At 47.2% G+C, this 26,964-nt stretch overlaps 1 protein-coding gene and 2 pseudogenes across 2 annotated transcripts in view; all 3 read left to right on the forward strand.

The window, feature by feature from the left end:
* LOC146172354 (uncharacterized) overlaps nucleotides 1–26,964 on the forward strand; it is a 99,632-nt gene that overhangs the window by 67,895 nt on the left and 4,773 nt on the right. For both annotated transcript variants that reach the window (XM_084585953.1, XM_084585954.1), the window contains exon 11: nucleotides 18,692–18,845. In XM_084585953.1, the coding sequence (XP_084442079.1) occupies nucleotides 18,692–18,845 (154 nt within the window). The remainder of the gene's footprint in view (nucleotides 1–18,691; nucleotides 18,846–26,964) is intronic.
* Nucleotides 18,871–22,283, forward strand: LOC146172355 (uncharacterized; annotated as a pseudogene).
* Nucleotides 22,259–23,558, forward strand: LOC146172356 (uncharacterized; annotated as a pseudogene).

Genomic DNA, 26,964 nt, shown 5'->3' on the forward strand with positions numbered 1-26,964 from the left:
GACTTCTGTAGCCTGCTTCTATCCTTCTCAAGGCTGCGGCGCACCAAGCAATTTCCAGCACTGTAACCGAGCTCCTCGGCAATTTGTGTGCTGCTTTTGACGGTTCCCTGGTTGAAGCGGCTGATGGCCTCAGCCACTGCTCTTTCAGTGCTGCGCAGTGAGGCATGCTGACTTTTTGGGACCTGATCCCAGATCATGGCATGCAGACTTTCATTTGAGTTCTGTGTGATCCCATCACTGCACCGCTTCAACAGGGCATCGTCACTCAGCCTCCTAAACACAGGCTCCAATGCCTCGCAAACGAAGCCAGGCAGGCTGTTTTTGTGTGGTGGCGGCTCCTCATTCATAGCCACGGCCCTGTTATATCTACACCAAGACTCCGGGCCTTCAGGGCAGAATTCGTGTCTTGGTGCCTCATCCGTTGATGACATGTGGTGCAATGTAGCCTGGACTGCTTTCTGCATTCCTGGCACATCGTTTCTGTGGCTCCGTAAGGCATAGCCATAATAACTCGTGATTTTTAAAATCTTTTCTTGAGTGAGCCTTCCTTTCCCACCAAGTGGCTGGGCTTTTTTTTTGTCAACAACGGTGCGCAGGGCAGCTCCCATGCGTTTGTGAACATGGTTTATACAGTCCTTTTTTTCCACTTTTATGTACCCATATCCTTCATCTTCAGTCAGGGCATGGTACGTCCGGCTATCCCCATCAGACAGCATTGTTGTGTATCGCAGCTTGTGTTTTACAAGCGACCGCCGAAACAAGCACAGGGCTGCTTCAACTTCCATCTGGCCAGCTTTGCAGTCAACGTTTTTTTGGCAAAGTGGGGCATGCTGGACCAGCCAGGCTGCATGTCCTTCTTCATTTTCTTTAGGGCCTTTTGTGCAGCCGAGGCAAAATTTTGATAAAACAACATGGTCTATTACAAGACCAGTATACATCTCAACGATGCACCCCACACAGATGTGGGAACTGTGTCCACGAGTCAGCCAGGTGCTGTCATACACTACGTCGATGTTCCCTGGCGCGTTGCCGAACTCCGTATATAATTCCTTGATGCGAGCAACGCTAGCGGCCTCGCACTCGGTAGCGGTCGCAGGGCAGGCTTCTTGTATCATCTTCATATGGCCCTGATAAGTTTTGTGATGTAAGCCGCGGTGTGATATATTCATCACGGTGAAAAAGTCGGACAGGGCTGTCGCTCCCTTGCCGATGCTGTGAATAGCTTTCATTGCGCGCACATTCACCTCAAAAGCAGTTATCTTGACATCAGTCGCACCGGCCACCCTCGGAGATGAGAAACGCTCTTCGCGCAAGTCGCAGGTGCTACAGGAGAGCACGAGCTTTGCACACAGCCCATACTCTGGGCCCGACTTCGATAAAGTCACGCTTTGCGTGCCACACTCAGGGCAAAGCACAAGCCCAAGGAACGTGTTCACCGCGGCTAAGTCCACGATGATGAATTCCGTACAGTTTTTTTTGTCGCTGTCGCTCACATGCAGATCAATGTCTAGAAGCTTGAACTTGCGTTCTGTTGCGCTCTGCGACGCCAGATGCTCTTTCACGTCCGCAGCATTTCTGGCGCACTCGGCAGACTCACCAGCAGAATAAAATACTGTGTCGATGCGGTCTTTGATGCCTCCAGAAGCATCCGTTGACGGTTCAGTAACTCCAAATGTACTGCAGCTGGGCTGGCTAAGCAGAGAACAGGCCGGTTCAGATGCAACAGGCGATCGTGGTAGCGCGCCGTCGTTTGGGGCAGCTGGCGTCAAGGCAACGCCATCGTCTTTCGGCCGCGCGTTCCATGGACGCTTTCGTTTTTTCCCGTACGCTTGACGCGTCTTCTTCTTTAGACGAGCGTCTCCAGCCATTCCGGCACAAAACAGAAATGTGCTGTGTCGAGAAACACGATCCGAAACCAAGACGCGCAAAGCGGCAGTCACGGCGGCGAACATAGAAAAAGAGAAGAAAAAGGGCATGACGTCCCGGTCGCGCCAGCCAATGGGAGGCGCGGAACGGGACGCTTGAAACGCGCGCGCCCCACGAGCCAATCAGCGGCCCGCAAGTTTCCCTCAGAAAACCGGCTAGGGCGGCCGTTCTGTTTGAGCGACGGCATTTTGAAAGGCCGCAAAATGCGCACAAAGAAACCAGCTTCGAAACAAGCCCAAAATGGCGCCGATCGGCCGGCTGCTTTGCTCGTGGCAGCCGGGAAGTTCGAACAAATTTTGTCCTTTCTCAGTCATTTTGGGGTTCCCTTGGTGTTTTGAAAACGGATTTTAGTGCATTTCCCGATCAAATTCAGCGTTAATAATTTAATGGCAGGTGCTTGAAGGTACAAACAATCCGAAAATGAGTTTTTCTCAAAATCGATTTTTTGGCTATTTTTAACCGTTCTAAGACCCGCGTCCCCCCTTAAGCTTTATTCACTCTTCCATGGGCTTAACTTGTTCCATCTTGTGTCCCCGTTTCGGATGTGCGCAGCCTGTATGCAGCTCTTTCGTGGAGTTTTTTTTTTGGTCACGTGCTGTGCGCCAAGCCGCACCCACGTGGCAGCGCATAGTTCGAATTATTTGTAGCGGAATCGACTCGTGTTAGAATTAACGAGCTTCTTTATATGGAACTTGGCCGGGTTATGGAACGAAAAATGGTAGAGGTAGCATTAAGAGATAGGAAGCGTGCAGATTGGGTCAGAGAAATAACTCAAGTTACTAACATTCTTGTGGAAATCAAGAAGAAGAAATGGGCATGGGCAGGACATGTAGTGCGAAGAGAGAATAACTGATGGTCGCTTAGGGTAACAAACTGGATTCCAAGGGAAGGAAAGCGTAGCAGGGGGTGGCAGAAAGTTAGGTGGACGGATGAGGTTAAGAAGTTCGCAGTGGTCAAGTAGATGTAGCTAGCACAGAACCGGGTTAATTGAAGAAATATGGGAGGGACCTTCGCCCGGAAGTGGGTATAGTCAGGCTGATGATGATGACCAGACCAATTAGTGTAGTTTGAATGATCCAAAAATAGGAATTATCAAGGTTCGAATTAACGAGCTTTCACTGTATTTTATAGTAAAACCTCATCATAATGAGTGCACAGAAATTCCTAAGATAGTTTGATATAGCCTAAATTTGCAGTGTAAACCTTCACCAAAAACCATCACAAGAACATTTCAGTTTAATCAGTGAAGAGATAGAAACTCGGGCAGTGCTTATTGAAGTAGTGTGGACACTTTATCCGAAGCTTTCTGCTTCAAAGTTGTTTGCTTGGATTCTAGAGGCCACAGAAAACTGTGCGTCTGTTAGGTTGGCTTCCCCCACAGCACGGACAGTGCACAGTGGCTGCTAATCAAGCCCCAGTTAGGCTGGCTTCCAAGCATTACAGCTCTTATTGTGCAGAATCTATGTCAGAGTGAAAGCAATTGCCATTTTCGCAACCTCCGTGACAATCGGCCATTACGACCTCAGGATGGTTGCGGCAAGGCTACAACTTTCCGTGCCACTGCTTCCAAGGTGCTACTGACAGGTGCTGCGAGCGGTGTAACGCGCGCTTGCCATCTGACTTCTAACCTTCCACACTGTGCCATCGTCCGTGGCACAGTTGCCATATGTGAGATCAGAACACTGCAGTGAGAGATAAAAGTGTGAATCATGGTATGAATGCTTGCTGCACCACCACCATTCACTTTTTAGTGCAGCGAAGCCCGGTGCCTGCTTTTGTGAAGGTGTCGTTTGGGGCTGAGGAGTTCAATATTTCCAGTTTAAGGCAAGCCGCATTCAATATATGAAATGAAAATGATATACAAAGAGTTAGTCTAGGAGGGAAGAAAATGCTATAGACTGCTTACAAGTGAGGTATGAAAGCATTATAATGTCTGGGTCTTGATAGACCCAGACATTATAATGCTGGGTCTCGACAGCTACAAATTGACAGCTTCTTGCAAGTTGACAGCTTCTGCAAATTGACAGCTTCTGCAAATTCGGCCTTGGCATGGAGTCTCGTGACATCACACAAACTGCCAACCAATTAGTGCCCTGCCAACTATCCCCTGCTTCTGAGGGGGACAGACACGTGTTCCCTGTGAGCCTGCAATCCATGCCATCAGCCAAACACCAGCTGCCAGACGCTTGGTCATGCTTGGTTTTTTGTATCACTTTTGTACATGATAGACCCAGACATTATAATGCTTTCATACCGCACTTGTAAGCAGTCTATAGCATTTTCTTCCCTCCTAGATGATGATGATGATGATAAACTCCTTATTTACTCCCAAAGAAGGGGAACCAGCCGAAAGACTGGTTGCACTGCTTAGAGAAGGTCAGCAGGGATCCCTTGGGACTCTGCGGCCTCCAATGCGCGCAAAATGAGCTGGCGCTGTTGGGCGAGCTCGGTGGTACGCAGGAGGGACTCCCATGCATCCCTTGTAGCTGTATTGTCTGCGTTGTGTCGTATACATGTCCACACCATGTGAATGAATGTGGCCGGTTGTGAGCAGTGTTTGCAGCTAGGTGCAATAAGATTTGGGAAAATTTTGCTATATAGCCATGGGTTGGGAAAGGTTCCTGTTTGTATTTTGCGCCAATGGACGGCCTCGCGCCGGGATAGTTCCCGGTGTGCAGGGGGGTATAGACACCGTTCGAGCCGATAATGCTGGAGGATGTCCGTGTATGTAACAAGGCGTGAATGAGTGCCTTGGGGAGTGTCAGAGGAAGCGGCAGGCTGAGGGGGGTGCTCCGCCCGGTAGCTGAGTTCTCGGACTAGAGCATGCGCCTGTGCGCGTTCCCGCTGAGCGCCTCATGAGCTGGGGTCCATATGAGAAGACGAGGTGTAGACGGTAAGGGGAGAGATCGGAGGATAGTGTGTGCCTGTCGGGATATGCGACCTGCATCGAAGTTACGAATTGCCTGTTGGGAATCGCTAACGACTACTTTGGTGGAGGGGTCGGTCAGAGCTAACGCAATGGCAACCTCTTCTGCGGTGGTAACAGTTGTGGCGTTGAGGACGCTGCAGGCATTGTGCCAATTTCGGTGCGGTGCCAGTGCAACCGCAACCATAGCGGGGCGACGGGGGTGGTGAGAGGCATCTGTGTACGTAACGTCGGGGCGACCGGTAAAACGTTTGTGGAGCTGCCGGGCTCGGTCGGCTCTGCGCTCTGTATGATACTCTGGATGCATACGTTTGGGAAGTGGAGGTATACGAAGACTGAGTCTCTGCTCAGGCGTGAGGTCCATATACGTAGAAGTCGCCCTCAGAGGAGTGATTCCTACCTGGCTCAGTACTGCACGGCCCGCATGTGTCAGCGAGAGGCGCTCATATTGGGAAGTTAGAATCGCTTCAATCAGCTCGTCGACTGTGTTGGAGATCCCGAGGGTCATCAGTTTGGTGGTGGAAGTGGACATGGGTAGACCCAATGCTGTCTTGTATGCCTTGCGCAGTGATGCATCCAGTCGTTCCTGATCTGTTCGCGTGAGGCGAAGGTAAGGGGCAACATAGGCAATGTGCGTACAAACGAAGGCTTGTACGAGGCGCAAAAGGTTGGATTCGCGCACGCCCTTATGCTTGTTGGCGACTCTCTTGAGCAGGCGGCTGATCTGGATTACAGATTGATCTATTCGCTGAAGAGTAGTGGCGTTTCCTCCATTATCTTGTAGATGAAGGCCCAGGATACGGATTCGGTCGGTACGGGGCATGGGAGTGCCCTGTACTTGCAGATTGAAGGATGCCGGAGGCGATCTGGGGCGTCTTCCCTGGGTTGGGACAATGATGTATTCAGACTTGGTGGCCGAGCAGGATAGGCCGACTGTGGCCAGGTAGGTACCAACGCGATCGATGGCTGTCTGCAGAGTCTCCTCGATCTGGCTGTCACTGCCGTGTGTAATCCACAGAGTGAGGTCGTCGGCGTATAGGCTGTGGTGCAAGTGGGGAATATCTGCCAAAAGAATGGGCAGGCCAAGCAGCGCAATATTGAACAGGAGTGGAGAAAGCACTGAGCCTTGGGGTGTACCCCGGCTTCCAGGAGAGATGGTGGAAGGATCTCCTAGACTAACTCTTTGTATATCATTTTCATTTCATATATTGAATGCGGCTCGCCTTAAACTGGAAATATCAAACTCCTCAGCCCCAAACGACACCTTTACAAAAGCAGGCACCGGGCTTCGCTGCACTAAAAAGTGAATGGTGGTGGTGCAGCAAGCATTCATACCAAGATTCACACTTTTATCTCTCACTGCAGTGCTCTGATCTCGCATATGGCAACTGTGCCACGGACGATGGCACAGTGTGGAAGGCTAGAAGTCAGGTGGCAAGCGTGCGTTACACCGCTCGCAGCACCTGTCAGTAGCACCTCGGAAGCAGTGGCACGGAAAGTTGTAGCCTTGCCGCAACCATTTTGAGCTCGTAATGGCCGATTGTCACGGAGGTGGCAAAAATGGCAATTATATACATTATATAATATATACATTATACACTGCATTAGTAGTAAATTAACCCTTTCGCTGTCACGAACGTACCGCTACGTTTCCGTGCTTCCCCCCCCCCCCCACAGTGTCACCCACGTATTGGTACATTCTTTATCATGCATTCAAAACTTCGCGCTGGCGCCCTTAGACAGGCTGCGCCATCTTTCAAATCTTTCTACAAATTCATATTTTCGCCCCGCGTTGTGTTGGCACGTATATACTGAAGAGTATGGAGCGACCACGCCCACCCCGCCACCTTCTTTGCTGGGGGGTTGCGGTCGCTCCGCGCGTGCTGCTCTATCGCGCTAAGAAATCATGCAGCGCTCACGTTTCGCGGCGTGTGCGTGCGGTTTCCAATAGGTCGACACACGACTCGATAGCTGCTTTCACTTTCTCTTGCCGCGCCCTTGCTTGCGGCTAGCAGCAGCAAAGGGGGTTGTTTTAGCCTCTTTCCACCTCCCTCTGTGATCTTGAATTCACAACGTGCCATTTGTCTCTGTTGTGCGGGCCACCGAAAGTGTGCCCTCCGTGCATGCGGTTACTTTCGGATGGCTGACTACGCGGGACCTTCAACTGCAGACTGGAGCGATGGCTCTTTTGATTATAAATACGAGCCGAGCTTGGATTCAATCTCTCAAGAAGTATTGAGCAGTTTTTTTTCTTACATTATCCTCATTATCTAATTTATAATCAGGCTGATAATGATGATATTAATTAACAACACCCGCACAACACTGAAATGTGCATATTCCGTTGACTATGTTATTTGTATAGCAATCATAATAAAAAATAAATCGCCATGCTTTTTCCCTGAAACCAAGCTGACACTGGGGGTGCGTCACGGCCAGAAATGCCCAACAGCGAAAAAGTTAAAAGGCTGAGTAATGCTGCGTTGCATAGTATACATGTATCATGAGTCATAACATTACAGAACGTCACATTTCATAATTCATGACAATTAATGTCCGCTTACACAAATGGCACCATGCACCAGCATGTTGATGTCATCCGAAATACAGACCGCAGACACCCTGAATTTCATGCCAGTGCCGGCCCACCGAGACATGCTTGTGAGGAGGGTTGCCCTATATGCTGTCCAATTTGACAGGAGCGACATCCAGTATTTACTCAAATCGAGGCTGGCCTCTATTCTAGACCGACCCCCAAAAATTAGTAGGCCAGAAAGAAAAAGAAAGCTTACTCAAACGTAAGCCGAATGAAAAAAGGCATTTGATTCACTGGGTCTAAAAAATGCATTTTATTATGCTTGGGATGCTCATGTCTAATGCTCACTCATTATCCTTTCTTCCGCCAGCACATTTGAGGTGCGGTACTTTTGAAAGGCCTGCACAGTCAGTTCGGTCAGAATTTCGTCCCATGCTGCTGCAACCCAGTCAGGCACTTGGCTAAGCGAAGCGCTTTTGATGCGCCCGGTCTGTATGAGTCTGTGGTGAGTCGGTGGTGGTCTTGCAATGTCAGCCAGTCGTTATAATGCTTCCGTAGCCCATCCTTAAATGGCTTGTTGATGACAACGTCGAGGGGTTGTAGTTGGCTCATCATACTTCCCGGTATCACCGAAATGTCCGTACTGCCATCTGAAAGCATGGACTTCACTGTATCTGTCAAGTGGCCCTGGTAGAAGTCTAGAACCAGGAGCGACTCCTTGAACAACAATGCCCCGGGACGGCATTGCCAAATGGCCTTTACCCTGTCTTTGACAAGGGCACCACTCCATCCATTCTCATGAGCGCGCATGAAGACGTTTATCAGGGAAAACCTCTCCGGTTGAAAGCGTCTTCCGCTTAAATATTATGTAGGGCAGCAATTTTTACCCACCAGCTCTGCAACATAAGATCACGGTAAAGTGTTGCTTCTCATAGCCAGCAGTTCTTAATTTCACCTGTTTTGTGCCCTTCTTGTTGACTGTGTACGCTACAGGCATGTTGAAATACACTGGGGTCTGATCGGCGATACCGATTTGGCCCAGTCTGTAGTCCTTGTCCAGCTGCTTCTTGGCAACGAAGCGCTGGTATGCTACAAGCTTTTCCGCAAAAGTAAGGGTAGGTTTTGGCACATGGAAGTCTGGTGTGACAGGCTGAACTCAAAACGCTTCATGCTGCGAGTGACTTGGCCCCTGCTGGCCGTAAATTGGGTCTGTGCGACGCCTCTAATGTTTGCGATCTCCCTCACCTTCGCCTGTGTCATCCTCGCTGTCACGGGCATTGCACCTTCTCTTTGCTTTCTGATAAAGTCCGCGACATCCTTCTCCACCTCGTGGGGTTACCCGCTCTTGGATCCAGTGAAGGCCATTCTCATTGTGGCACAGTTAAAAAGTTCGTCCTGCTGCTTCCGTCACCGGTGCACATTTTTTTCATCCATGCCAAAGTTACGATGGGCTTATAGGTTTGAAGTTCTCTTCACATCCAAAGCTACCTTCCACTTAAAAGCCTTAGCATTATGACATCGTTTAGTGGGCGCCATTAGGCCATGAACACGGGTGCTTTTTGAAGCTAGTACGGAACGATGATGATGATGAGACCTTTGTTCACAACCAGCATTGTCACAGCGTTCGGAAAAGCAAAATGGAGCCTGCAAACCTGCAAGCATCTGCAAGCATGTAGCTGGTGTAGTCGTGAGATGGCATTACATGTTTAGTGGTTGTGGGCAAACCACATCCTCGATTATAAGCCAACCTGCGACTTTTGTAAACGATTCCTTAAATAAAAGTCCCAGCCTAGATTCGAGTAAATATGATGGATATAAAGCCCCACCTTAACCAAACTGTACGAACATGCCTGCATGGCCTAGAAGTAGCATCTGACTCGAGGGGGTTCGACTTTCATCTCCAGTGGGCTGCCAAAGTTGACAGCTTCTGCAAATTCGGCCTTGGCATGGAGTCTCGTGACATCACATAAACTGCCAACCAATCAGTGCCCTGCCAACTATCCCCTGCTTCTGAGGGGGACAGACACGTGTTCCCTGTGAGCCTGCAATCCATGCCATCAGCCAAACACCAGTTGCAAGACGCTTGGTCATGCTTGGTTTTTGTATCATTTTTGTACGTGCTGCCGACATTTCTCATAATGAGGCTATTGTATTGCTGTCACATTAAGGGGAGACTTGGGTCTTAGAGTGGTCGAAAATGGTGAAAAAATCGATTTTGACAAAAATCTCATTTTTGGAACTTTTATCTTTTCGAGTGCCTGTACTCAAATTATTAGGAAATGTGATAAAATCGGCTTTCAAAACATAACGGCACCCACGAAATGGCCGCCGAAAAGAGGAAATTTGTTCAAAATTTCAGCGTGCGCCGCAGGCATTGGAGCCGTCAGTTGCCGCCATCTTGGGCTTGGCTTGAAGCTGGTTTCTGTGTGTGCGATTTGCACTAGTATCTCAAATGGCATTGCTCAAGCAGAGTGGCTGCACGTGCCGGTTTTCTAAAGGCCATTTATAGTCTCTGATTGGCTCTCGCGCGGCGCTTTGTTGAAGCGTGCCGTTCCGCGTCTCCTATTGGCTAGCATGACCGGCACTTCATTTTAAGGCGAAATGGCTCATACTGTTCGTTCACGAGAAGTGTCACACTTTGCGAGATTCCGCGGGATATCGTAAGAGTGTACCATAAGCGAGATAGTTAAACATAAATAAATAAATCGTCTCCACCGAAAATCGAACCTCCATCCCTTGGATCCCCAGCCTAGTGCTTTAACCAACTGCGCCACACCCCGGATTGTGCAAAGCTCTTCATAATTCCCCTTGTCTACTGTGAGGATGATAGCGGGATTCCGCGAGTGACAGATACGGCACAGTTCCTTTCCTGTAAACGAATTATAGAACGCGGTGAACTTTGATGCGTTCAGTGGAATGCTGGTTGTGTTCAACAAGAAGCGCGCGATGTACCATCATGACTGGTCATGATGTCACCAGGCAAAGCTGACCTCGTTGGCCGTCCGACCCAAGCATCCATGCGGCACCTTTCATTTCGCGCTTCCTCGAACACTGCACCACACAGCAAACGGAAGCAGACCCAGATGTCTAGGAGGCGTTAGTACAGCAGGCGTCAGCGGTGTTTGAAATTGATTTGCAAGAAAGAAAAGGCGCAGTATCTGTCATAATTCTCTACGGACACTTGTACCGCACCTTAAAGGAAGGGAGGAAGATGGGAGGGAGATAGAGGGGCTGTAGTGGAGGGCTACGATCCACCATGCTATAATGGCTTTTGCCGCATCGCACTTTAGTGTTCCAAAGTGCTTTCTGGGATTTTTTTCTTTCTCTGTTTTGTGTTCGCCACTGTGGCTGCCAGTTCGTGCATGTCTGTGTTTGTGCTAATCGTTCTTGACGCACCGCTGTGTGCCAAGCATTTTTTTTCTTTGCGATCGAGGTGCCGGAAAGCAGTAGATTGTAACTGTGCACGTAACGAGCCTTTGGAAGCCGTAAGAAACGGGCGTAGAACAAAAACTAGAAGGTGCTGGCCACAAGCGTGCCGTTGGAAGCCGCGCTATAGCCGGTGCCAGACTAATATTGTTAGATGTACAGGGAACATCAACCATGATGCCCGATGACAATACCACGGGTTCAAATTACAGCTTGAATTGCATCCCGGATCGCAGTATACTTCACGGTGCTGTTGGCACTACAGGCGCACTGTGTTGAGCGGTCGGCGCAAAGTCCGTTCTGTCGGAAAGTCAGCGACCCAACAAGAGTTTCACTTCGGCATCAGCGCGGAATGCGATGCCGGTAATGAGTTCGTTATTGCGGACATGAAAGTGTTAAACAACTTTATCGTGTACACGAAGCGTGGAACCAGTGGCGAGATCACGAAGAGTGAGCGGTTAACCGCTTGAGTGTCACAGCGAACTTTTTCAGGGCCACCCAACTGTTTGCCATGGGGGGCTCGGGCCTCCTTGGTTCCGAACGGCTAGTTCTCTCTAGAGACAGTTTTCAGGGCTCAAAATAATGTCCTTGGAGCTGGACACCCTGGTCCTGCGCTCTCGTCGGCTAAAAAAAAAAAAAAAATCGACCCGTAACTTTATGAAAATATCTTTTACAATTTCATCATGCACATATCCTCTACATTTTTTAAAAAATGTTGCCTTGAATGGAGTGAGGCACTTTTTTGTTTTGTTTTGCAGGGGTTAGATAGGGAGCATTCAAATAAGGTCACGAATGGAAAGAAACCGCTACTAAGACAGGACTGGAGAGCTGACAAACACATGCGCTTTGTTTGTTTGCTCTCCTTGCTCTCCTATCCGGTCTTAGTATCACTGTTTCATTCGTGATTAGATAGGGAGCATTCAAATAAGGTCACGAATGGAAAGAAACCGCTACTAAGACAGAACTGGAGAGCTGACAAACACATGCGCTTTGTTTGTTTGCTCTCCTTGCTGTCCTATCCGGTCTTAGTATCACTGTTTCATTCGTGACCATGTACCAACCAGCTCGTATTCGCTTTCGTCTGGAATTCAAATAAAATCTGCAGTTGAAGATTCCACTCAAAATTTTCTGCAGTGTAAAAACTTCAAATGCGATTTTTTTCAACTTCGTATGTTTTGCCAACATTGAGTGGGCTCGGCATCAGCACATCGAGCACAATGCCCAGGAACCCGTATTGCTTCATTGCGCAGGTTTTTGTCGTCTTGCTGCTCGCACAGCTGTCGTCCTTCGGTTATGGTTCTTTCACACTACTGCCCTCATATCGAGCAGTTGACGCTTGCTTCGAGACTCCAGCACGTGCCGATCTTTGCTTGATTAACGACACCAGCGAGCCAATCATCACCATTTCTGCGACTGCGCCATCACTAGGAAGGTCACATCACGGGGACATCGCCACCTATATAAGAAGGTCCTCATCGCTGCCTGCATCCAGTGGGCTCGGTAGCACATCTAGCACAATGCTCAGGAACTTGTTTTGCTTCATTGCTTAGGTTTTTGCCGTCTTGCTGCTCGCACAGCCGCCATCCCTCGGTTATGATTCTTCTACATTGCCCTCATATCAAGCAGGTGACGTTTGCTTTGAGACCAGCACATGCCGATCTTTGCTTGATTAATGACACCAGTGAGCCAATTATCACCGTTTCTGCGACTGCGCCATCACTGGAAGGTCACATCACGGGGACATCGCCACCTATATAAGAAGGTCCTCATCGCCGTCTGCATCCAGTGGGCTTGGCAGCAGCACATCGAGCACAATGCTCAGGAACCCGTTTTGCTTCATTGCATAGGCTTTTGCCGTCTTGATGCTCACACAGCCGTCATCCCTCGGTTATGGTTCTTCCACACTGCCTTCATATCAAGCAGGTGACGTTAGCTTTGAGACTCTAGCACGTGCCGATCTTTGCTTGATTAACGACACCAGCGAGCCAATCATCACTGTTACTGCGACTGTGCCATCACCAGGAACGTCACATCACGGGGACGTTGTCACCTATATAAGAAGGTCCTCGTCGCCGTCTGCATCCATTGGGCTCGGCAGCAGCACATGGAGCACAATGCTCAGGAACCCATTTTGCTTCATTGCGTTAGTTTTTGCCGTCTTGCTGCTCGCACAGCCATCGTCCCTCGGTTATGGTTCTTCCACACTGCCCTCATATCAAGCAGGTGACGTTTGCTTTGAAACTCCAGCACGTGCCGATCTTTGCTTGATTAACGACACCAGCGAGCCAATCATCACCGTTACTGCGACTGCGCCATCACCAGGAACGTCACATCACGGGGACGTTGCCACCTATATAAGAAGGTCCTCGTCGCCGTCTGCATCCATTGGGCTCGGCAGCAGCACATGGAGCACAATGCTCAGGAACCCGTTTTGCTTCATTGCGTAGGTTTTTGCCGTCTTGCTGCTCGCACAGCCATCGTCCCTCGGTTATGGTTCTTCCACACTGCCCTCATATCAAGCAGGTGACATTTGCTTTGAAACTCCAGCACGTGCCAATCTTTGCTTGATTAATGACACCAGCAAGCCAATCATCACCGTTTCTGCGACTGTGCCATCTCTAGGAAGGTCACATCACTTGGACATTGCCACCTATATAAGAAGGTCCTCATCGCCGCCTGCATCCAGTGGGCTCGGCAGCAGCACATCCAGCACAATGCTCAGGAACTTGTTTTGCTTCTTTGCGTAGGTTTTTGCCGTCTTGCTGCTGCACAGCTGCCGTCCCTCGGTTATGATTCTTCCACACTGCCCTCATATCAAGCAGGTGACTGACGTTTGCTTCGAGACTTCAGCACGTGCCGATCTTTGCTTGAATAACGACACCGGCGAGCTAATCATCACCGTTTCTGCGACTGCATAACTAGGAACGTCGCATCATGGTGCAGGTTGCGCACAGGTCCTTGAAAGCCTTGAAAACACTTGAATTTGAAAATTCCTTTTTCAAGGCCCTTAAAGGTCCTGGAATTTTTGCTGCTCCTTGAAACTCCTGGAATTTCTAGCGCACTGAATGCAAATGGTTATTAATCAGAAAAAAAAAATGCGATTAAAATAGTTGTATTTTCAATATAATGTTTCAGTGTCTGCGTTTCAGGCGTAAAAATCAGTTTGTGCTAATATAGCCACCTTTGCGCGACGGTTAGCCACATTGGAGCCACTCGGCTCTGAAGCCAACTTGAGCGGATTCAGTCCAATCCGAATTTGGCGTTTTGTTATGGTGGTTGACGGCATTGCATTTTTACGTCGGTTCTGCACCCGATTTGTTGCGGCGGAAGCATCCGACTGCAAATTAAATGCCTGGGAAATGCAAATTTCAAGGTGTTACAGCAAGTAAGTGGGGAGTTGACTGTCTGCTCTCCAGTCTGAGCGCGTTTTTCCATGGTTCTCCTGCAGGGAGGGAAGACTTCTCAGCAGTTACTGGCCAGGGGACTTTTCCCCTGAGCTTTGTTGCCCACCGGTGGTTAAAGAATTTCCCTGTAATAGAGAGAGCCTTGCTATTATGGTGTGATATTAAGAAGTTTGTTGCAGCTGCAAGGAAGAAGGAAGTAAGCCCTCCAAAGTTGGATCATTTCACAACTTATGCGAGTTTGCCATTGATGTCTTACTGCTAGCAAAGCTTCAATTTTCACTAGGTGTGGCCATGACCTTCAAGCCATTCCTCACGGAGTACCAAACGGATCAGCCCATATTGTTCTTGCAAGGGACTTGGAAGCAGTAGTCGGGAAGCTACTGACGAAGTTCTTGAAGTGCTCGGTCTTGTCTTCAGCAAAAGGAGTCACTGGTCTGCTGACGGTGGACATTGAAAGCACCGAGAACCACACTCCGCTCAAAAAGGTGGATGCAGGCCATGGCACTGAATAGACTGTTGGGAAAACTAAAGCAAAGCAGAAGGACGTGCTCCAGTTCCACATGGAATGCAAACAAGTCTTGATCAGTGATAAAGCAGGTGCTTGAGAGAAGCCCACTGAGATTTTCAGTTTTTAGGAGTTTGTCCTCTCTGGACTCACGACAGATGTGTACTAAACTAGATGAACGCCTGGCCAGCTTCAGAAGAGTGTTGGATGCCCTCATTACTGCAGGCAGAATGTCTGAGCACCAAAGAGACACTGTACTGGGGGAGTACACTGGGTTCCTGCAGGAAGAGATGCATAACCTGTGAATGTTTGAGAAGAATGTAAACAGGTTGGATGAGTTCCTATCTGAGCTGATGAAGTTTAATTCTTCATGGTGGGGAACTATGGAAAGTTGTCAAGCTTTTGCTTGTGCTCAGCCACTGTGGAGCGAGGGTTTAGTGTGAACAGCCAGGTTTCCGTGGAAAACCTGAAGGACCTCTCGTATATTTCGCAACATATTGTATGCGACGCTGTCAACAAGGTAGGGGGCGTTCTGTAACATTCACTGAAGTCTGCCCCCTCCATTGTTCGTCTATTAGCATACAATTCCCTCATCTGGCTGCTCTTAGAATATGTCGTAATTATCTGGGACCCTTTCACATTAATCAACATTCATAAACTAGAGCGAATACAGCACAAGGTAGTTAGGTTTTTGTTTAACTCGTACGGCCGTGCATCTGTCAGCTCGTGAAACGCAGAGTATTACCCCCAGTAAGTGAGCGCAATCGTGTCTGCCGATTAAAGTTTTTATTTCAGCTCATAAAAGGTCGCTATAACAATAATACTTCTAATTATTTTGTTTACTCCTCAGGCTATAACACAAGACAAGGGCACGATCTGACAATAACTCCCTTGAACGCACGAAATAACTGCTTTAAATATTCTTTTTTTCCGAGAACAATTACTGAATGGAACAAACTTAACAGCAAGACTGTTACCCAGAATAGTGTAGTAATGTTTGAAAAGTGCCTGCAAATTTTATGAATTTCATGAATATGAGTTGTGTTTATATGCTTGTATTTCGTTTTTTTCCCCACCCTGCTATGATCTGTACTGGATCGCAGTATCTATAAATAAAATAAAAAAAATAAAATGACTAGCCTTACAGAATTTTTCATTATGTCCTTGTGGCACAATTTTAAGAAGCCTTATACCGTTAAATTCAGGAAGAATTGAACTATGGAGCTATGCTATTTTTATGTTGCTAGGTTGAACATGGGAAATTTTGGGGGAGAGTAATGTCAGCTAATTATATTTTAATAATATGGGGCACTGGCATAATTGGACATTTTTATATGATAATACACCGCAGTGACAATATATATAACATAGCTCCACATGGCAGGTCATTGGCTATAGCTAAATTTTAATCTGAACCAAATAATATCGAGGGAAAGTGTCTTAATGACCCGTAAGAAAGTTCCTAATTGGGCATCAGTTATGTTTTCATAGTATAACTAATTGAGATATAGTATAACAAATCATGGTTTTGAAAATGGGAAGAAATACATACACATTGAATTTCGTTACAATATCTCTAATAAGAAAACGTTTTGTTTTAAGACCAGTGTCTTTCCTTAATAACTCCTAATATCTGTGTTCATTATATCCAGGTCTATAATATTGATGTAACGTGGTTGCATAGATTATATTTGTTGAAATGAGCTGGCACCATTATGTCATTAGCAGCCACCTGATCCTCCCTGGTTTGAGTCCTGTTGCAGATACAGTGTAGTCAACAGGAAGGCATATATATGTATTTTTAGCTTTGAGTTTGCTCTTATTTTTGCTCACGTTCAGAAATTGCAAACAAAATTTATTGTTGTGTATTGGAGTTAGTAGGTGCCGTATATTGCAAGCTTGACAGGTTGTTTTCTGGACAGATTCAGTTGCTCAGTGTGTGATAAGGTTTATGAGCTGGATCGTAGTGATGCCACTCTTGCTCCAAATGTGGCGAACTGTGCCGAACCAGAAAAGCTGCATTAAGCTGCTCCTGATTCACTACTCTCGAATTAGGTGGCACTGTGCTCGAGCAACTCAAGGAGACCTGACCTTGGCTGTTTGCTGCTGTTTCAAAATGTTCTCATCTGTTGAAGCCCATTTGTAATGATCATGACTGTTTCGCGGCAACACAAAGTTGTGTGGTGTAGTTTTTACGCAAATACATGAGCTACTGCTGGTCCAGTGAAGTTTCGGCACCCATTTTGAGCTGCTGCCATCTTTGCACTTTCATTCCAAATACTCGAGCAGTGCATGTATTGAGATGGAGGCTGATGGGCATCCTAGGCTAGGCATGCGAGTCTTTTAATCTAACTTTTGTCTCTGTGAACCTAAATGGCTATTATATTAGATCTAACGTTACTAAATAGATCAAAATTGCATTTAATTAGGACAACAGTAGTTTTGTGGTGTAATGCACCTGCACCAATATGGAAATTTTTGCATATACTGCACAGTGCATCTGTCAGAAGATTGTATTAGCTGAGCATTGACGAGTAACAGGTTATAGGGAGAGCCTGTGCAGATGCTACATGTGGGTACGGCAGTGAAGCGTGGACATCGTACTCTTGCAGAGCCCATTTATGAAGGGGGTCTGTTGTGTTTGCTTAGTTAGAGCTCGTCCTCCAAATAGTATAGCCAAGAAAGAAAATTTTCTTTGAAGAAATTGTAGCACATGCTACAAGGCCCACAAGTATAAGCCTGATAAGTGGCTTCACATCATGATACAGTGCCAGCAGGCGCGTCTGGCATAGATCACTCTGCCTTTGTGCTTTGAAGCCGATTTGCTAGTGAAATGACTGCACATATTGGGTACAATTAGTAGCTGTCAGCGAGGCCGCGCCCATCTGGGTCTGGTAATTCCAGCAGAGGGACGAGATCTCTGGAGCTACCTGCGTCACACAGGCAGGCTGGCGCTGTGTTGTAGTGTGAAGCTGCTTATCGGTGACATTTGTGGGTCTTGTAACGCATGCTGAAAATTTTTTTATGCGAAGCATACTAGCCGCACAAACGAGCTCTTCCTTGCTGCGCCGCGCGCGGCCGCGTAGCTACCACTTGACCTACATCGGCGCACCACATGATATGACGTCACAACAGCTGTGAAAGCTGGGGCTCAACTCGTGCGCTCGCTTGCGGACGCGCCGCCTCCGCCGGCGGCCTAACTCCCGCTCCTACCGCTAGGAGATACTGACGTCACACAATTGTATAAAAGGCGACGCACTTGTTGAGTTAGTTGAGCAGCGAGATGTCGGCCAGGGAGAGGGTGGCTCGCCAAACAGCAAAGCGCATGTTACAAACAGCCCTGGAAACGGGAGAAGAAAATATTATATAAGCGATCTTCAAACAAAGAGCCATTACTTTACTGATCATCATTGTGTATTTATTGGTTTGAGAAAAATAAAGGAAGAAGCAGAGTAACACGAGCTGTTCTTGTCTATGAAATGGCTAACCAGGTATAGCCAGGTAATGTTTAATTTTTTAGGCTAGTATGCTTCGCATCCTAGGCTTAACCATAAGCTAAGCCAGACCAATTTTTTTTTTAAATTGGCTTTACTATTTAAAAGATGAGCTCCCATAATGAAACTGCAGCAGACCCCCCACTAAAATGCAGATTAAAAGGTTAATCAACATACTTAGTTAATTAGCATGGTAATTAAAGCCGTCTTTCTTTTATCTGGTGTCTGCTGTAGCTCCCAATAGAGCCCCAAGGCTAAAATAAATCTAAAGCCAGTTACCTTTGTTAAAAATTTGACTTAAAAAAAAAAAAAACTTAGCATTCAGTACACCTTTTCCTGGAATAAATTTAAATTGTTGGTCAATTTTAATATCCATTGTGTAGATTTGACAACATATTCCAATTCAGGAAGCGTTGATAGCCATTTTCTGTTTGTGTGAAGCCCTTTAGAACAATTGTGGGAATTATGTTGCAGGACATCAAGCGTGAAGAAGAAGCTGCTGCAAAGGCCAAAAGTGAAAAAGAGAAGCAGACTGAAGAGGAGGAGGAAGATGTCAGCCAGATATCCTTCACTGTTACTGATGAAATATTTAGTGATGAAGAATCGAAGGCTGCCACTGATGCAGCAGGTAAGTTGTTTGCCTATGCTATTTGGACGTACTGAATGTTTCAGCGAACACTTTCAAGAATTCCTAAAGATAAGTGGTTCAGAATAGCAAAAAAATATTTGATGAAACAAACTAAAACCCTCTCACCTTTTAATTAGCATAATCTGGGTGTTTATGCCAGTGGTGAGTTTGAAGCTATAAACAAGACAATGGCATGTCAGTTTTTGCAATGAAACTAATTTCCTAAAGTTCTGCGACATGAAAAATTCTGGTGCTTGCTTTTCTCCACATAAAACCGAAACTTGAGTGCATTGGACGTGCAGGAAACTTCGTGCAGACACGTCTGCTGATGACATGTTTAGTTTGTAGGGTTTAAAGGAGTCCAGACACCAATTTTTGAAGCGTCTGAAGGAATACGACTGCTTTTCTAGTTATAGAGAGATGCTCCCCAAGCAATCCCAACCTGGCACGTTGCCGCGCAGATATTCTAATTTTGATTTTAAAAACAAGCCAGGCAAGTATGCCGTTTTTTAAAACCCATCGACAGCAACATCTCTGGGACGAAAACGTGTACGTAAATAAACAACATGACGTTATCAAACAACTGTGACGTGGAGTCGGCAAGCCAAAAAGTAGTGACGACACAGGATATCTCACAGTTTCTGCACCTCTGGGCATGGCCGGACCGCCGGTTTTGGCCGTGCCCTGAGAAAGTTCTACATTTCTGCTCGCTTTACTCGATGGCTTTTTTGTTGGTGTATGTTACAGTTACTTCACCGGTGTACATATGGAGATTGCGTGCTATACTCGGGCTCGAACAGCATGCCTGCACAAGATCAGGGCTTTTGGCAACGGTGGCTCTTGATGGCGTGCCGGGAACGAACTGCACCGGATCCTCGCCTACCCTAGACGTTGCTAGTCCTAGCTGGTTTCACATCGAAGCGGCAGCGTACGGCGCTTCGGAAAGGGTTAACACTGTTATAAACGTTGGACTTTAGCGACGCTTTACTGGAAGCCCATCTCGTAAAATATTTTCTTGCTTTGCTCGACGCTTTCAGCAGTGGAGCTAGCAGACGTGAGGTGCGTCACACCAGGCAGCACCTGTAGGGAAAAAAGTTCGCTTGTATCGCTATAATTACTTGTACCAGGATCTCAGTACTGGCCAAACAATCCTCGTAATTTAATTGTGATTGATAGTCCTTTGTACAAATAGTTGTGTAAGCGAATAAACAGTGATCCACGATAGCTAGATTACCAATAGCGGAGACTATGAGGCCGTTATTACTTGGGAGCCGATTGTGGCGGTCACGACTTTATGCACCCAGATTGCCTTGATTGCGCCAGATCGCGCCACATGCTTGGACGGCGGCACGCAGGTCTGCCGTGTTGGGACCAATTAGCGCGTGAGCAGGCGTGATCACGGAAACTATTGGAAGAGCTTACAGGTTACAGTGGCTGATCGTGTGATTATATAATTCTATAAAACATTTTTTTAGAACGCCAGCCTGACTCACAGCGCTGGCCAACCGGACTGAGAAAGCAGCATCTTCACGGTAATATTTGTTCAACATGCTCTACCAGTTGACATTTCTTGCGCGTCAACCCATCGAGCTCTCGTGGCTGCTGCTGATTCCTGCTTCATCGCTTGAGTCACAGGCGAGCGGGTCGGACTCAAAGTGGCCAGAACGTCCGCGCTATCTGGCGAAACGTCGCAGTACTAATTATGCTACGCTGAAGCGCTGCTCGACGACATTTTCTGGCATGTGCAACCGCAAGCAGACGAAAAACTCTACCCCAATACGTCGTCAGATTCTGTGCTTACGCAATCACCAACCTTACTAGTAGGGGGCACTCGTGTGACATTCTCGTATCTTTGACGTCATCGCGAGCTCGTGCCCAGTGTTTCAGTATCTGCGTCTCAGGCGTAAAAAATCAGTTTGTGCTAATATAGCCAACTTTGCGCGACGGTTAGCCATATTGGAGCCACTCTCTCTGAAGCCAACTTGAGCTGATGCAATCCAATCGGATTTTGGCGTTTTGTTATTGTGGTTATATATGGTGGTTGATTGCATTGCTTTTTCACGCTGGTTCTGCACCCGAATTGTTGCGGCTGAAGCATCCGACTGCCAAGAAAATGCCTGGGAAATGCAAATTTCAACGCGCGTGGCTTCACAACGACGCTTACAAAGACTGGATTGCACCAGGTACGAGTGAGCACTGTGCAAGATGCAAGCCTTGCAGCAAGACCTTCGATATCACCACCATGGGCGAGTCGGCGTTAAAGAGCCATATGAAGAGTGCCAAGCATGCTGGTGTCATGAAGATTGCAGCCAACAGCTCGATGTGAAATTATTTAGTTCCAAGTACGAGCCAACACTCAGCCGTCCCGCCTCCTTCGCAATCGGGAAAGCTAGACGATGCTTGCAAGGCACACGAGCTGTTGATGAACGCAGAGCTTCTGTGGACTTTGAAGGTTGTCACATCACATTTCTCCTATCGGTCATCAACGGAAGCAGGCCAGCTATTCCAGCATATGTCCTCGGACAGTGACGCGGCCAAGGCGTTTTCTTGCGGAGAGAAAAAATGTGCCTACGTTTTATGTCATGGTCTCGGCCTCGCAGCGGGAGATAAAAGATTGTGATTACTATGCGGTACTCTTCGACGAGTCCACGAACAACTATCTCCAGTGGAAACAAATGGATTTTCACATTCGGTTTTGGAATTCGACTCACAAGGTGGCAACAAGACACTATACCTCTGTGTTTATGGGGCACTCGACATCTAAGGACATTCGAGGAAAGCTGCTGAGTGCGCTCGAGCCTTTCCCCCTTGAGAAAATTCTTCAAATTTCAATGGATGGTCCCAATGTTAACCTTAAGCTACTCAAGAATTTCCAAGAGCACCTGCATCAAGTGTACCAAGTTCAATGTCTAGATATTAGGACCTGTGGCCTCCATACCATACACAATGCCTACAGGGCAGGTGTTACAGCAAGTAAGTGGGGAGTTGACTGTCTACTCTCCAGTCTGAGCGCGCTTTTCCATGGTTCTCCTGCAAGAAGGGAAAACTTCTCAGCAGTTACCGGTCAGGAGACTTTTCCCCTGAACTTTGTTGCCCACCGGTGGCTGGAGAATGACCTTGTGATAGAGTCAGTCCAGTTCAGTTCAGTCGTGTCCGACTCTTTGTGACCCTATGGACCATATCACGCCACGCTTTCCGGTCTCTCACTATCTTCCTAACATCACATAACTTCATCTGCAGCACCTCGAGGAGGGCTGTCCTGACCGCCTTCATGGATCACTGCCCTCCGCCACGACAAGGCAGTGATCCATGAAGGGGCTGTGATAGAGAGAGCCTTGCTATTATGGTGTGATATTGTTACGTGGAAACTTGATGTATTTACAGTGTATTTACAACAGCCTCAAGTGGCATAGCAGCAAGCAGCAACACGGAACCCGTCCCACTTCTTCATCATCACCTTGTCCCTTCCGCGAGGCAAAAAAAGGAAAAATATTAAAAAGTTTATTGCAGCTGCAAAGAAGAAGGAAGTAAGCCCCCCAAAATGTGGATCATTCCACAACTTGTGCAGGTTTGCCAGTGATGTATTGCTGCTAGCAAAGCTTCAATTTGCACTAGGTGGCCATGACCCTCAAGCCATTCCTCACTGAGTACCAAACGGATCAGCCCATAGTGTTCTTTCTTGCAAGAGACTTGGAAACAGTAGTCGGGAAGCTACTGACGAATTTTCTTGAGTGCTCTGTCTTGTCTTCTTCAAAAGGAGTCACTGGTCTCCTGACGGGGGACATTGAAAGCACCGAGAACCACACTTCGCTTGAAAAGGTGGATGTAGGCCATGCCACTGAACAGACTCTCAGGAGAGCTAAAGCAAGCCAGAAGGATGTGTTCCAGTTCCGCATGGAATGCAAACACTTCTTGATCAGTGTGACAAAGAAGGGGCTTGAGAGAAGCCCACTGAGATTCTCAATCGTTAAGAGTTTGTCCTCTCTGGATCCACGACAAATGTGTACTAAACCAGATGAGTGCCTGACCAGCTTCAGAAAAGTGTTGGATGCCCTCATTACAGCAGGCAGAATGTCCGAGCACCAAAGAGACACCGTACTGGGGGAGTACACTGAGTTACTGCAGGAAGAGATGCGTAACCTGTGAATGTTTGAGAAGAATATAAACAGGTTGGACGAGTTCTTGTCTGAGCTGATGAAGTTTAATTCTTCATATGGGGAACTATGGAAAGTTGTCAAGCTTTTGCTTGTGCTCGGCCACTGTGGAGCGAGGGTTTAGTGTGAACCGCCAGGTTTCCGTGGAAAACCTGAAGGACCTCATATATTTCGCAATGTATTGTATGCGACGCTGTGGAGAAGGCAGGGGGCGTTCTTAACGTCCCTATTACGAAAGAACTAAGGATTGCTGTATCAGCTGCCCGGCAGCAGTATGCTGCACACCTGGAGGCAGTAAAAAAGAAGCAGTGTGATGATGTCAGAGAATCAAAGTGGTGCTGCATCAATCTACGCGATGAAAAGAAAGAAAAAGAAACTCTAGGCAACAATAGCTGACCTCCGGGCTTCAGCAGATACGTATGCTGAAAAGGCAGAGGCTGCTAATGATCTGAAGTAAATTGTCAGATTTAATAGTCTGAGGAAGGCTGCATGAAGCAAGACTGAGGAACTGTGTAGCCTCAACGAGAAGATTCAGGAAAAGTGGCAGGAGCTCCCGTGAAGTTGCCATTAGCAGTTATGCATAATTGAGGGCTCTTCGACATTGGTGCAATGCATTGCAGGGTGTTTTTCAAGACTGAACATTTTTTAATTATATTGTCTTAGTGCAATACTGGCTTTATTATGTTGGCTTAGTACAATGTTGGCTTAGTGCAATACAAGCTGTTCCTTGAAATATGTCTTTTTTGATTTTGTTCAGTAAAATTGGTACCTGATATTGAAAACTGCTGCATGTTGAGTCCTTGAATTTGCCCGTTTTGAACCTGTACGAACCCTGATGATGCTTGAACTAGTTCTTGTTTGATTCTTGTTGAGTTTGTAAAACTAGAATTATTTTTAGTTCGTACACGCTCGTGAACTCCAAACATTTAGACACACTCAATAAGACTCGTTTCGACTTACAATCATTCAGGCACACACTTTCATTTTGACTTGCCACTCTTCCGGCTACCCTTGCTCATCTTGACTCAACTCATTTGGGCTGACTTACTAAATGGCTTGGTCATTTTGGAGCATTAATTCTACTGCTCACATTAGTCAAGGTCGTTTTATGCTGAAATTTGTCCTTGAACAACAGGTGTTGCTAGGCACATATGCCGCACCTTGCGCCAGCTGCCATATACAGTCGCCGACCGTTTTTTCGGACTTGAAGGGACCTGAAAAATGGTCCGAATAATCGAACAGTCCGAAAAATCCGTGAAGCACAAAAAATCACTTTATTCAGAGGAAATCGGCTTAAAAAAGTCGCCGATTTTACCTTGCGGCAAATTTCTTTTGCTGGCGACGATTTGCGCTTGTATTTGCGCCAAAGTTGTCGTTTCGCTGTACACGCTAGACAGCAAGTTCACAGCGTTCGTAATTTGTGCAAGCGATGGCTGTGGTAGGCCGTCCGAGTCGTCGTCGGAGTCCGACTCGTCTTCAGGTTGAAGAACCTGGCGTACAAGTTCGTCGTCCGTGAGGTCCGCACACATATCGAGGCCGTGCGCACCACACCGCTCGTCAAACACGCAAAAATGAGGCACTTTTCGTTCAGAGTGGTGGAACCGCCGGACGCAATCACAAAACGGCCAAAGGATTGACGGCGCGCCACTCAGTTGACGCGGTCGGAGAAACTCGTGTGACAACACGGCGGACGTATGAGACAAAGCACAAAGAGATAGCTGCCCGCGTCAGCGTTGGCGACAAAAGCAGGTTGACGGTGATGACAATCCGACTGCCACCTCGAAGTGGCAGAGATTGCAGGGGCCTCTCCTGGCAAAAATGGGGCACCGAAACCATGTCAAGCCAATCCAACTGCAGAGCCAATCCACCTCAATCCAAGATGGCGCTTGTTGCGCCGGCGAAAAGCCGATAAGATGGCAGATTTTGGCCTGCAGGGGACTGAAATTAGTCCGAAAAATCGAACTTTCGGACTTTCAAAGTCCGAAATATCCGTCGCGAATATGTATGCGCTTCTATGGGGGGACCGACGGTGCCTCACTGAAGTCCGAAATATCCTACAAGTCCAAATTATTGAGTCCGAATTACCCGTCGGCTACTGTAGACAGTAGTCACATATGCTGTGCACCAGCTACTGTGGAGAGGATGGTCTAGGGAGTCTTCAAAAGAATGCAATTCTTAGGGTGGTGCAAAAGAAAGGCGTAGTATCTGTCAAATTTGGGTGAATCGTGCCATAAGGGAAGGCAGGAAAGAGGGAGTGAAAGAACAAAGATCTACGATAGTGGAGGACTCGTAATTTCGACCTCCTGTGGATCTTTAACCAGCACTGACATCACATCATCAGCATCTGTGTTCAAACTAGGGAGCCTCCATAGAAACGCCAGGCCAACTCAAATAGGAGTGGTGCGAGTGGATGTCTGATTTGGTGGGCCAGACACGCTATGTGGACAGCGGGCGCTAAATTTAGCGAGTCGCCGCCATTTTTCGGAGCCTTTCAGTATTGCAGTTTTTTCTCTCTTCTTTCAATCCCTCCTTCCTTCTGTTACGGCGTGGTTTAGGTGTCCACCCAGAAGTGTGTCAGATGCTGTGCTTTTTCTTCTTTCTAAGCCATTCTACAGTTTCACTAATAAACATAGAAGCCACGACAGTTTGTTACAGTGATCACGAGGCTCTGTTTGTAATCATTACAATGTGAAAGAAATCGGTCAGATAAACATTGAGACCAGCCTTGCGTCATGTCAATAGAGCTGTCGGTCGACATTCAATTCAGCAGCATTCAGCCCCTCTTGTCTTTTCATAATGGGATCGAAATGCAAGTTTTTTCTTTTGTGAAAAACAAAGCATAATATCATAGGCTGTCAGCAGGCATTAAGAAAAAATCAGAAAATGCTCAACTAGGCCTTAGCCTACTATGTGCTGTAGCACAGTAGCAACATTGTATGCAAAATGCACTGGGTATGTGAGGGTGGGCACAGAGAAAGATGTTAAATAGAATCTGAATTTTTCACAAGGTGGCACCATCTAGGGAGTGTTGAAAATTCGTCCACTACTAGTTGAAAACAAATGCTTAAAGACAAGCTTGAACGTATTTCAGAAAAATGAGTTCTGTGCGCCATTTTATAGTTTTTTTGTCCCCTAAACAAGACTGTCATGCTTAAATATGGTAGAAATAAATGCAAACGATAGTTTTTTAAGAAAAGCACCAGCGGGCTCTGCCCTCCAAGCCAATGTTGCTGTTGGCCGTAATTGGCCGGACCCATCATGACATTATTCTTGGTATGCCAGGCCGGTGTCGACGGTGTTGCTGTGTGCGCATTGCTTTAGGTGACTTGACAGATCGATTTAAAATGTTATTGATTATTTGAACAATGTAAAACATTTTGGACACTTCCCATACGCGTTCGAGCAAGCAGCAGTTCTAAAAACACGGCGCTATAAAAGACACTGTCGAGTGAGTCGAAAGTGAAAGCAAAGTCGGCACTTCTGCGAGAGTCGGAAATGGGCATCAGAGTGCGAAAAGCACACGATCTAGTCAGTTTTAACTACTGCCCTTAACATAATAAGTCATGTTTCACTAGCAACAAATGGAATAAGCATTGTATAGGGTGCAATCCTAATCCACAGCGCATTTATACAACCTTCGAGTATCTGCAACGGCGCAACAACAAATGCACGCGTACTGCAGCTGCAGCTTGTCCCGTCTTTGCAGCTTAGTTTACGCGGTGAACTGTTTCACGCAACACCGAAAATGGTCCGGCTTCAGCCACATTCACGAAATCAGACAAGTTTGCTGCATCTGCAGCGCCAGATGACGCGAGCTTACCGGAATGATGCCGGCAGCAAGCGCGGTGGACAGGTACTTTGGCCGAGCGCACTACTTGGTCGTTGCTAGGCCTATATTATTTCGCATCGGCGCCACAGCAGACAACACTTGGGGATTGAGCAGCGCTGTATGTAGTGAACAGGCT

Source organism: Amblyomma maculatum, unplaced genomic scaffold (assembly GCF_055883805.1).
Source record: "Amblyomma maculatum isolate TAMU_Amacu unplaced genomic scaffold, ASM5588380v1 scaffold_13, whole genome shotgun sequence".
NCBI lineage: Eukaryota > Metazoa > Arthropoda > Arachnida > Ixodida > Ixodidae > Amblyomma > Amblyomma maculatum.